General features: G+C 41.0%; 1 protein-coding gene across 2 annotated transcripts; it reads left to right on the plus strand.

The window, feature by feature from the left end:
* Positions 1–389: 389 nt before the first annotated feature.
* Positions 390–12,441, plus strand: map7a (microtubule-associated protein 7a). 2 transcript variants are annotated; one of them, XM_058398217.1, is made up of 15 exons: positions 390–702; positions 2,741–2,848; positions 3,760–3,834; positions 3,930–4,093; positions 4,931–5,033; positions 5,165–5,278; positions 6,018–6,160; positions 6,285–6,394; positions 7,478–7,701; positions 8,051–8,198; positions 8,304–8,469; positions 9,284–9,367; positions 9,511–9,558; positions 9,676–9,874; positions 10,920–12,441. In XM_058398217.1, exons 1-15 carry the CDS (start codon positions 591–593, stop codon positions 10,928–10,930), a joined length of 1,809 nt encoding a protein of 602 aa, XP_058254200.1. In that variant the 5' UTR covers positions 390–590; the 3' UTR covers positions 10,931–12,441. The 2 variants fall into 2 exon arrangements, with proteins under 2 accessions (XP_058254200.1, XP_058254201.1); XM_058398218.1 differs by lacking the exon at positions 5,165–5,278 and having other exon boundaries at positions 391–702; positions 6,042–6,160.
* The last annotated feature ends 254 nt before the right edge of the window (positions 12,442–12,695 follow it).

Raw genomic sequence — 12,695 nt, forward strand, 5'->3', positions numbered from 1 at the left:
TTACATCTAAAACCTGTTTTATTTTTATTTTAATAATTATTTTGATTTTGTTTGTTGCAATTTTATGTCAATTAATTTTTTTTATTAAGATTTTTTTTCCTATTAATTAAAATGATTTCATATCTATTTAGTTTTCCAGTGTTTAGTTCAAGCCTTTGTGAATATTCCTGTTTTATATACATTATTTCTCTTGATTGATTTGTTCTTTGTAGATTTCCCTATATGAATTTAAATGATTTGTATTTATTTTGTATTTGTTTTTTATTTTTATTGAATATTTATCCTCTTGTATAAACACAGATGTTTTTTTTTACTGTTGCTCTGGTAACTCCTGTGTGTGTTTGTGTGTGTGTGTGTGTGTGTGTGTGTTTTCAGCATCCATGCTGACGTGAACGACTCTTAAAGGGGAAGTGAAAGAGTGCAAATGAAAATAGATTCATTTACAGAGCTCTTTGTGTTGAGTGGGAGTGGGATGCAGCCCGAGCCGGAGAGAATAAACTGCTCTCTCTCTCTCTCTCTTAAACACACACACACACACACACATCCTGAAGCAGACACTGCACAGAGGAGAATCGGGGTGTAGCAGCACAATGCCAGCTCCATGTAATATGAGCCTGGCAGCGCAGCAGAGAAGCTGGAGGCAGACTGGCAAGGCTTCGATCCCAAGGCTCTCCATCCTTCCAGAAGGAGACAAGATGCAAGGTGGGTGAATTGATTAACGCTAACCAGACTGACGAGGTATTTCTTGCAGATGATACATGTGTGTTAATGATATCTATGTACATATTGGCCGATGATGCATAGGAATATATACAGTATAGAATTGTGTCACAGTAATAATTGGTGGCGTCCCAGGCTGCCTTGAACTTACTGATTCCTCAGGGTTCTCCAGAATCATACGCTTCTGTGTTGTGTAACACACTCACACACACATGAACACACACACCCAGCAAAGATTTGGGCAGTCTGACTCCACACAAATCATACCTTTCTCACAAGCTCTGTTCTAACAAAAGTGTCTGAGTTGAGGAACCGTGGTCAGGCGCTCGGGATGTGTTATCTCATCCACCTCGTCCCCTGAACGCTCTCGCAGCACAAAACAAATAACCTCTTTGTAGCTTTCTCTTCAGGCCCTGGGCTGTGCTGGGGAACAACACAACACTCTCAGAGTCAGCATGGGACGCGTCTGACGTCGGACAGCCTGCTGCTTATGAAAGATCTTGAAGCGATAAATGAAGAGAGAAACCTAAAATGTACAGTTTTTTTTTTTAGGTTTAGCAGCATTACGAATTCAGAGATCTCAAAAGATTCTGGTCCAAATTTTGTAACAGGTTGTGTTGTGCTGTGTTGTGCGCTCTCCACGTCAGATTATAAAGCTGAAAGAAAAAGACTGATTTTAGTGAATAGAGGCTCACAGAAACACAAAACATGCTGCTGGAGGTTTTGTCCATTAGCATGCTAGTTGCTGATTAGCAAGCAAATTAATTTTTTGTCCTCCAATCAGTAGATTTTAGACCAGCGTCATAGCAGTTGAGCTAAACAGCATCGCATAAATGCAGTTTATTTCCTAAAATGACTTTAAATTAAAAATGGTGTTCAAGCCCCAGCACCACCAAGCTCCACTGTTGGGGAGGTGATAATAAAGGCTTTCAGTTCTTCTTCTTCTTCTTCTTCTTCTTCTTCTTCTTCTTCTTCTTAAAACAGCAGAACTTTATCATCGTCTCCATCATTGACAGCTTTCTGTGGCAGGGCTTAGGTGCTGTTGAGAAACAAAATGTAATTCTGGATGTCCAGTATGGTCCAGTGGTTGTCCAGTACGGCACAGCTACACAGTGATGAATTTAAGATCATGTCTGTAGATGACAGAGTCATCAGTGTGTCTGATGAACTGGTGACAGATATTTAGTGAGGAGTAAAACACTCGGGTGGTTCTGTTATAGGAAAATAATCAATGATTTTCATTTTTCAGTTCAATTTATTTGTATAGCCCTTTTAACACTGGACAGCAGCTTTACAGAAGAATAGAAACAGAATTTAAAAAAATTATAAAAGTTTAAAGTTACTATTTTATACCTAATGAGAAGTCTGCGGTGACGGTGGTGAGGAAAAACTCCCTGAGATGACCTGAGGAAGAAACCTTGACAGGAAACAGGCACAGCAGGGAACCTCATCCTCAACTGGCCAACACTGGACAGTAAATAATGTAACCGTTGATAATGTCCTTTTTATAACAGCGACCAAGAAGAACTCAGTTTCTGAGGTCATTATAGACTTAGCATTGATGAAAGATGACCAATGCAACGGCAGGTCAGTGTCTCCGAGTGGTTCTGTCCACATCAGTTTCCTGGGTCACAGACTGTCCACGCAGATCTGTCCCCAGCAGCAGTGAACACCACCAAGCCACAAGACTTGCTAATGCAGCATGTGTTTTATTCCTCTTACACCACCAGGGCAAAGAATTACCTGAAGTTCTTTTTATCTATATATTGTTATTCTGTGGAGGGTCTGATGTCATATAAATTAAAGCAGCTGTAAGCAGTTTACAGTATGATAAATAGCCTTTACATAACATGTGGTAGTGTTCAGAATTTATTTCCAACTATAGCTCTGTAAGAGATGAGCTAATAGATACATCAAGAGTGTCAGAGAGCTCAAATTGAGAAACGATCAGCCAGTGATCGTTTTCTGAAGCACGCAGCTCACCTTTAACCATTAACCGAGTCACTGTGTCTGATCTCAGGATCCGATCTGGATATGAAGTCCAACCTGGAGCGGAAGAGGGTGCTCGCTTCTCCATCAGCACACATCAGTAACCACAGAGGAAACGGAAACGCTGCTGCTGCTGCAGGTGTGAAACAGCTGGAACTCCAGCGTCAGTCCTGCTCCTCCTCCTTCCCTCCTCACTTTGTCCATCTCGGTCCAGATTGTGGTGCAGCAGAACAGCGGGCTTCTTTGTTCTGTTCACCAGAAATAGAAATTGTTCAACAAGAAATTGTTGAAAAAAAAGAAGAAGACAAGGGCTTTAAAACCTTTCAGCAAAAAAATCCAATAGCAAATCAGATAAAAAGTAATCATGTGACTCGCTCAGCCTCAACGTTTCAGCCATGAGACGAGACACCATGCCGTGTTTGTAGCTGAAGTGAAAGTGTAGATGTAAAATATGAAGAATAAATATTATTCGGCCTGTAAATTAGAACCTTTTACAGTAAAGCATTAAAGCTGCAGTACATGATTAAATTCATTTTCATACACAGTTGATGACTCCTTAAAAATGTGCTTCATTTTCCGGAGACATTCAACAACATGGAGTTGTTTATTTATTTATTATTTATTTATTTATTTATTTATTTATTTATTTATTTATTTATTTATTTATTTATCCCTTCCTATCACAAAAATTCACCTGAAAGTCCTAGAACTAAAAATTAAACTGAAAAATATTTCCTAAAATTACTCATCAGTCAGTCAGTAATGATAAACAATTATAAACAAATCTATAAAAATCAATTAATTAGTTAATTTGTTTATATTGATATGGCAATGGTTTCCATAGTAACATCTCACTCACAGAGACTTGCCCAGCGGATGCTGGAAATAATGGGATTAAAAAACACGTGACTGTGTAACCATTGATCTGGTGACATTCTTTTAAAAATCGTTTATGGAAGGAGTCTCCAGTGTCAGAGGAGATGCTCTAGCTTTTATTAGTTCCATTACACGCAGAACCTAACAGCCAGTGACTGTAGTTGTGTTCCTCAGAGTCTCACACGCTGAAGGTAGACGAGAGACTGCGACTGGCTCGAGAACGAAGAGAGGAGCATCTCAAACAGCTTGGTACTCATTTCCATAACCACCATGTTCTAGATTTACATCTTTCTTCTTCTTTTTGTTTACCAACAGTTAGATTGCGACTGTGTTTCTGTGTCCAGCGTCACGGGAGCGTGGCTGGCTAGCCCGAGAAGAGAGAGCACGCAGGTTCTACGAGAAACACCTGGAGGAACGTCGTAAAAAACTGGAGGAGCAGAGGCAGAGGGAGGAGAGGAGGAGGAATGCTGTGGAGCAAAAACGCAGACAGAGGCTCAAAGAAGAGCGAGTGAGTCTAAACGAGTTCCTCCAGGGTTTCATGGTTGCATAGAGGTAGCGTAGCGTTTCATGGTTGCGTAGCGTTTCATGGTTGCGTAGGGTTTCATGGTTGCGTAGGGTTTCATGGTTGCGTAGGGTTTCATGGTTGCATGGTTGCCTTTTTTCCTAATACCTTGGGCTTTTCTTCTTCTTTGGTGGATAACAATGTTCTAGAAGGAATGGGTTCCTCATGGGTATGCCAAGGAATTAATGGATAAATAGGTTCTGCTTGGAATTCTTTGTGTGGTTGCAGTGCTGTAATATTGTAAGGTTCTATGCAGAATCTGTGAAGAGTTCTTCAAATGAACATGGTGAACATGGTGGTATTTCAGAAAGGGAAATACTCTAAAAGAATGGGTTCTTCAAGGATTCTTCAAATAGTGTTCTTCTTGGAACTGTCTCTGATAGGGAAACTGTTGTATGGTTCCACAGAGAACCTACCTGTTGAAGGGTTTCATCACACTCATAGAAGAAAAAGAATCATTCAAAGGTTCATCATTGGTTCTTTGGAAAAATTTGACATCTAGAACCTTTAAAGGTTTCCCTCGTGGGTTCTTGGGATAAGTTTGGATATAATGCTTCTTAGCTTCTTAAAAGGGTTCTAGGTTTTCTAGTGTAGGATTCTGTGTGGAACCTTTAAGGCTTCTCTCAAGTTCCAGAGTCCATGATCTTTTTTTCTGGATGTTCTGCATGTTCTACATAAATATTATTTTTTAAATGACATTTCTGGAGCTGATTACTGTTCTCTAGTCGAGTGACTTGACTAGAACCCTGGTGTGTAACGTAAGGTTCCGGTCTTTTCTCTCAGGAACGCTATGAGTCTGTGGTGCAGAAGACCATGGAGAGGAGCCAGAAAGCCAAACAGAGAAGTACACAGAGGAAAGTGTGCAATACTAAGAACAACACAAACGGTAAAATTCTGCGAGTGCATGTCTTAAAAGTTCTAACCCTACTCTGCTCGGGTTCTGGCGTGTTCTTTATTAACCTCTAATCCTCCTTCCTCTTTGCTGGAAGTGTCTGTGCTTTTTTTGCTTCTCTCTAGCTAAACGCCGCTCTCTTAGTCAGTGGGAGATAAACCTGGTTAATCGGCTCCAGACTCCTACCATCTCTTATCTAGCCAGGAGCAGGAGTGCCGCATGCCTGTCTAGAGGAGAAGGTAACCAGTCAGAGTGCATTAAAGGGGCAGTTTGTAGTGTATTAAAGGTGCAGTATGTCATTTCTCAAGTTGTAATAATCAATGACACCTTAGAAGCATTGTGACGAATTCACATTCAGGATGTTTTCCTAATTTTTAAAGTGGTACTTTACATTTTATCTGGCCCTGAAATTGGTTCCACCTCCTAGTCAAGCAAGACTGCTTATCTTTGACTTTATCACAGACTATTCACAATGAATAAGTAGTTTCAGCCGAGAGAGCTACGTAGTTCCAGTAGGGTGAAGGTGACCAGAGAGAGTGGATTAAAGAGGCAGTTCATAGTAAATTAAAGGTGCTATCTGTAATTTTTTAGAATGTTTATTGAATAATCTTATATTTTCAAAGACTTCTTAGAATTCACAATATTCCCATCAAGCTATTCAAAGCTTCTTTTTATGTTTTTTTCTAGCCCTGAATTAAGCCCCGCCTCCTACTGAATCAACACTGATTAGCTCTACCAGTTTCAGCAGAGTGAGCGGGTCGGTTTGGAGAAGGCGTCAGCAATCTCGGAGAGCTCTAAAAATGACAAACTGCTTCTTTAAAAATAGCAAATCCCAATCGGCCAGAGATTTACAGCAAACTGCAAGCCAAGCAGCTGTGCTAACGCTAGTGCTCAACTTTCCTCTCGTCCTCTTTTCCTTCACTCATTTTCACTCTTTATTTTTTTTTATCGACACAAACCCATGTTGTCATTGTTCAGTTGTCCATATTTGTCGACGTGCAGTTTCATGCCACACTGTGAGCAATAGCAGTCCTCAGAAACCCAGTGGACCTTCGACACATGGCAAGGCCATCAGGCCCAGGGTGAAGGAGGGCAGCCACCAAACCACCGCAAATATACCGGTGGGTGAGGTTTCTGCTCTGCTTATTAAAACTGGTTATAATGTGCACTCAGGTGGTAATGTAATCAGTATGTGTGTGTGTGTGTGTGTGTGTGTGTGTGTGTGTGTATGTGTGTGTGTCTCAGAGTTCAAATCTTGACAGGCGAGAACGGAAAAAGGCCCATTCTCACACGGCAAGTGTTAAAGTCAGCTCCAGGTCAGAGACAGAAGACAAAACAATATACTCCTTAACAGGGTATGTGATATATATATGTTATAAAATATAATACATGTTACCTATAGAATAAAACACAGTGTCAGTGATAGGGTGGTGTGAGGGAGTGGAGTTAATGTTACCACCTGATTGGTCACTGGGAACAGTGGTGATCATTGATTGATCAGTGGGAATAACTGGATATTGGATATTGGGAGCAGTGGTATTCAGTAATTTGTCATTCGGCACAATAGTGATCAGTGATTGGTTGCTGGTTAAGAATAGTGATCAGTGATTGGCTGTTAGGAAAGAATAATGATCAGTGATTGGTCAGTAGAAGTAAAGGTGATCAGTGATTGATTATTGGGAGCAATGGTATTATTGGGTGTCAATGACAGGGTGGTGTGAGGGAGTAAAGTTAATGTTTCCACCTGACTGGTCACTGGGAACAGTGGTGATCATTGGATATTGGGAGCAGTGGTAAGCAGTAATTTGTCATTCAGCACAATGGTGATCAGTGATCAGTTGCTAGTAAAGAGTAGTGATCAGTGATTGGTTGTTAGGAACAACTGTGATTTTTTTTGGAAACAATGATTGGTTTTTGGTGAAAAAATGGTGATCTGTGATTGGTCAGTGGAAATAACGTTGATCAGGGATTGGATGTTGGGTGCAACAGTAAGCAGTAATTTGTCATTCAGCCCAGTGGTGATCACTGATTGGTTTCTGGTAAAGACTAGCAATCAGTGATTGCCTGCTGGTAAAGAACAGTGATTAGTGATTGGTTGTTAGAAGAGAATAGCGATCAGTGATTGGTTGTTGGGAAATAATAGTGATCAGTGATTGGTTGTTGGGAAATAATAGTGATCAGTGATTGGTTGCTGGTAAAGAACAATCATTAGTCTAAACCAAATCTAGTGATAAACTTGGCACCTCTCAGCAAAAACAAAAAACACCTTTCAAATCTGTGACATGTCCATCATACAAGTCCCTGTGAATGAGCTGTTACTATAGCAACCATAACGCATTAGTATGAGTGCATTAATATAAACCTGTGATCTGCAGCTGCACTGGGAGAGTAGTGTGCAGTATAAAGATATCAAACAGGTTCTCTCTCTGTGGTACTAGATCGAGACTGACTCTGAGAGAGTCGCCAAGTCAGGAGTGTTTGCCCCCGCTGCATGAGGAGGAAGATCCGCAGCCAGAGAACACAATGAACTCCCATGAGCCTCAGCGTGTCCAGTCTGCTGCCGTGTGCTCACACAAGGTTGTTGGGTGTGATGGACCGGTGCTGGAGAACCCGGGCTCTAACAGACCTCTGGCTGCTCCTGCATGTCCTCACATTCCTAACGGTGAGGGAAAGAACAGCTTTTCATCCACAACCAGTTCAAAAGCCTGAATTCAGAACAAAATTAGTGGATCCTTTTGGTTATCTTTTCACTACTGGACCTTCCATTTTTCTTATTCTTTAACAAGTGACATGGTGTACTGTTAATCTAGTTAAATATATCTGAGACTAGTTATAGCAACTTAGAGCATTGTTTACGATGCTAACAGGAAACCTCAAAGTGCAAGGATGGTCCTGTGAAAGAAAAAATATTAGCAGATAATCAATTGGTTCTTTTTTTGAGACATGTGTCTGTGTAGTCACTGCAAATTTAACACAATCAAGTAAAAATTTTGGTGTTGTTTTTTTTTTAGAGAGAGGTGTCGGGTCCCAGATCAGACCCTCAGCAGGAACCACAGATCCTGAAGAGGCTTCACGTCTGCTGACGGAGAAGAGACGGCAGGCTCGTCTTCAGAGAGAGAAAGAGGAGGAAGAACGCAGGCAGAGGGAGGAAACAGAGCGGTGAGGAAGAAGAGGGAGAAGACACACTGTACAGAATTCAAACTTCTTCAAACTTATTTCTTAAAGTGGTAAAATTGTTTGGTTTGTGTGTGTGCATATGTTCAGGCAACAGAGAGACGTTTTGGCCCTTCGGAGAGCTGAGGAACGAGAAAGGCATGAGGCAGAGGCATGGTGTGAGGAAGAAAGGATGAAGGAGGAGGAGGAACGAAGGAAGGCAGAAGAGGAGAAGGCACAAAGACAGAGAGAGGAGGAGAGGAGACTTCAGCAGCAGGTCACACACGTCTTTAGAAACTTCTAGATCGAAGTGGTGTTGAATTCTTCATTCTGATTGGTCAGAAGGTGTTTATTAATTTCCTATAACAGCAGTAGTGCAGCTAAAAATTTAAATTAATGCAGTAATTTAAAGATGCGGTTTAACTGGCCTGCACAGTGTGCACAGAGTCCTGACCTCAACCCCATAGAACACCTTTGGGATGAATTAGAGCAGAGACTGTGAGCCAGACCTTCTCATCCAACATCAGTGCCTGACCTCACAAGAGGAATGGTCAAAATTCCCATAAGCACACTCCTAAACCTTGTGGAAAACCCTCCCAGAAGAGTTGAAGCTGTTATAGCTGTAAAGGGCAGGACAACTCCATATTACATTCATGTGCATGTAAAGGACCCAGTTTTGGTCTGGCTCACAGTCTCCGCTCTAATTCATCCCAAAGGTGTTCTATGGGGTTGAGGTCAGGACTCTGTGCAGGACAGTCAAGTTCCTCCACACCAAACTCACTCATCCATGTCTTTATGGACCTTGCTTTGGTCACTGGTGTGCAGTCATGTTGGAACAGGAAGGGGTCATCCCCAAACTGTTCCCACAAAGAGCATGAAATTGTCCAAAATGTCTTGGTATGAAGCTGAAGCATTAAGAGTTCCTTTCACTTTATCAATGATGCGTGTTTTAATTGCGGTTGCAGTTCAGCTCACAGGCAGCAGAGGGCTCTAAACCTCACACCTCTCCTTTAACAGTGAACTTAGATCAGGATGCATCCAGCTTCCTCTGAATGTTTCTCATAGGTACTACATTCTGTCTTTACCTTCAGAAACAAGAAGAGGAGGAGAGGCAGAGACTGGAGAGAGAGACACGATTCCAGAGAGAGGAGAGCGAGCGGCAGGAGAGGAAGAAGGTAAGATGGCCATCAGCTCAGGAGTGAATGTAGGTCATCCTGAGCACTGAGAGCTGGCCTCGTTGACCGTATTTATATCTCACATCCTAGAAAATTACAGGCCAACCATCTCTATGTGCTAATGTGTGTATTTGTCTTCACAGCGGTTAGAAGAAATTATGAAAAGAACGAGAAAGACAGACGCTGAGAAGGTAATGAAGATATTATTCTTTTACTTTTATAAGTAAAAAAAGCTCATACTCTCTGAGATGCTTATCCACAATCTTTACAATGCAACATATTTATACATGTATTCATGTTCTGTCTAGAAACCCGCGTCGTCGCCCACGCCACTGAACGAGAACGTGAAGCCCCTCCACAGCCTCCCCTTAGAAGAAGTGATCAAGCTTCCCAATCCAATGAGCTTAGCCAATGAGGAGGATATTCTTCCCACAGTGGCCTTCAAGGAGCGCAGGTCCATCCGCACCCTCACGGGTCTGGAGGAGATCCAGGCCCATCAACGAGCTGGTGAGGATCAAAAAGAATGAAAGAGATGCTTACAGGAACATCTGTAGCATGCTGCAGGCATTTGGTTAAATTGTTTTAAACCTTGAGCCCCTGACAGAGAAAATCATTTAAAACTGAAAACTTTGGTTTAGATGGAAGAACTCCTCTCCAGGAGCAAATTCTGATTGGTTCCTGGGTCAGGTATAAAAAGTCCAGTAAAGCTCAGTTTGTGACCTCACAACACAGTCACAAATACTTTCAACCAAAGGACAAAATATCCAGTTTACATTTGTGTAAACTTTTACTAGTACCTTTCTCCTAAATAAGAAATTCCAGTGAAGGATAATTATGAGCCAAATTGTGGTTGCTATGGTTGTTAAATTTGATATTTTTACAAGTTTGGCTTGAGAGTCCTGACCTCAACCCCATAGAACACCTTTGGGATGAATTAGAGTGGAGACTGTGAGCCAGACCTTCTCGTCCAACATCAGTGTCTGACCTCACAAACTAGAGGAATGGTCAAATATTCCTATAAACACACTCCTAAATCTTGTGGAAAGCCTTCCCAGAAGAGTTGAAGCTGTTATAGCTGCAAAGGGCGGGACAACTCCATATTACATTCATGTGCATGGAAAGGCAGACGTCCCAGTTTTGGTCTGGCTCACAGTCTCCACTCTAATTCATCCCAAAGGTGTTCTATGGGGTTGAGGTCAGGACTCTGTGCAGGACAGTCAAGTTCCTCCACACCAAACTCACTCATCCATGTCTTTATGGACCTTGCTTTGGTCACTGGTGTGCAGTCATGTTGGAACAGGAAGGGGTCATCCCCAAACTGTTCCCACAAAGAGCATGAAATTTTCCAAAATGTCTTGGTATGAAGCTGAAGCATTAAGAGTTCCTTTCACTGGAACTAAGGGGCCGAGCCCAACCCCTGAAAAACAACACCTGAATTCAATGATTTGGATGAGTGTCCCAAAACCTTTGGCAATATAGTATATGCAGCGACTGATTATTTTGAATAGTTTTGATCTAGTTTTTTTTTATTGTTTTCTTTTTCATCCTTCAGAAGTCATCTGAAGATGAGAAGTCCTCCAATGAACCTGCAGCTCAATGTTCCTGTACTTTATGTATGAAAACAAGCAGAATCGCTTCACCTGCACTTTAAGAAGCTCCAACACCTTTGAAGTGAAACAGAAGTATTTGACTTCCTGCTGCTCTTCTCATATGTTCGGTATTTTGTTTCATTGGTGTTTCGGTAACTTGCTGTTTAACGAACGATTTCACAATGCAAAAGTGAGAACTTCATAAACATGACACAACCGAGTCGGACCCGTGTCACAGCACATCGACACGTCCGAATTTGTTAGCGTTGTTGACAGACTCCTGGCACTTTTTATCTGTTTGTAGTTACGTTTAAAAAGACCTGGTCTCTTACGTTATAGCGGCTATAAACACTCGTTCTCTCACCAGCCTTTCTGATTTTCTCTCTCATGACGTTAATAAGTCAAAAAAGACCGCAGCTTGTCGTGTTACAGAGAAAACTGTCTGTTAAAAAGTGCTGACACTGGAGACTCCTTCCATAAATGATAAAATAAACATCAGTGATCATAGATTTTTCTTCAACTGCTATGTTATTTAATTAATAAGGTTAATTATTTAATTTAATGTTAATTGTTATTAGTTTTTGTGGCACCAAACAAATCCCTATGAATGAGTTGTTACCACAGAAACGGTAACATATTAGCTAACCAATCAGAAGTGAGTTATAACAGTTATAACGCTGGTATTGAATGTGTCATAAAACCTATGCAAACTAGCGCACTTGTAAGATTAGCTAGCTATCATGACGTCACTCATCAAGAAAGCTGTTGCGGTAATAAAGCCGACACTCACGGAGTGTCATGACCCGTTTATAACGTGGTTATGTCAGTCTTATGATGCATGCTGCACAGAATATGCTACCTACAAAGTGAAGATGCTTTAGATGACAAACGCTAATATATAACGTGTACAAGCGTACAGCGTCAGCGTCTCTGTGAAGCGCTTATTTTGTGTTGATTTGTCTGAAACTGAAGTGCTTTTGCTCTGCTTTGCTGTGCAGTACTGCATCCTGCTGCTGCGACACACCGGCGCTGAGCTCAGAACGCTTCCTCAATAAACACCGCATCTTAGCATCTTAGCATCTTAGCATTGCTGCTGTTCAGCTGTTCCAAATAAGAGTAACAATTACAGTCATGGCTTCAGCTCCCTGAAAACACAGAGGCTCAGAGAGAACTGTTTAAACAGTCGAGCGAGCATCTCACTGAAATCTCTCTCTCTCCGGCCCTCTCCCTCTTTCTCTCTTTCTCTCTCTCCATCTCTCTCTCTCTCTCTCTCTCTCTCTCTACCATTTAATAGAATTTAAAGCTTGATGTTTGATGGGAAACTGGCCTTTTTATTATTATTATTATTATTATTATTATTATTATTATTATTAATCTTTAGTCTGGTAGAAGATGCAGATCTGAGCTTGTGCAATGATAAGTTATGCATAATTAAAGATAATTCAGTGTTTTATTAGAGTGTAAATAAACTCACTTTAAAGTAAACATGTGGTGTGTTGCAGAGTTTCTGTGAGCTGATTTCATTCTGGTAATGAATGACTTGCGCTGTAATGACTGATGGAGGCATGTAAACGGCACATGCTGTAAACTTTCATAAACAGTAATAATTCATAATTCATGTATTAATTCGTTTCAGCAACAAGAGCATTTAATAAATACCAAGAAACAACAAAATATAGTCATTACATTTTAAATATAAAATCTAAAAAATTTAACATTTATATTTCAAGCATAAAATC

This window comes from Hemibagrus wyckioides, linkage group LG09, assembly GCF_019097595.1.
Source record: "Hemibagrus wyckioides isolate EC202008001 linkage group LG09, SWU_Hwy_1.0, whole genome shotgun sequence".
Taxonomy (NCBI): domain Eukaryota; kingdom Metazoa; phylum Chordata; class Actinopteri; order Siluriformes; family Bagridae; genus Hemibagrus; species Hemibagrus wyckioides.

What these genes read in the sequence shown, in the direction of transcription:
- map7a (XM_058398217.1), top strand. Translation starts at nt 591, where the DNA reads ATGCCAGCTCCATGTAATATGAGCCTGGCAGCGCAGCAGAGAAGCTGG. An exon ending in AAACGCTGCTGCTGCTGCAG is followed by an intron (nt 2,849 to 3,759) that starts GTGTGAAACAGC and finishes TGTGTTCCTCAG; the next exon opens with AGTCTCACACGCTGAAGGTA. An exon ending in GAAAGACAGACGCTGAGAAG is followed by an intron (nt 9,559 to 9,675) that starts GTAATGAAGATA and finishes TGTTCTGTCTAG; the next exon opens with AAACCCGCGTCGTCGCCCAC.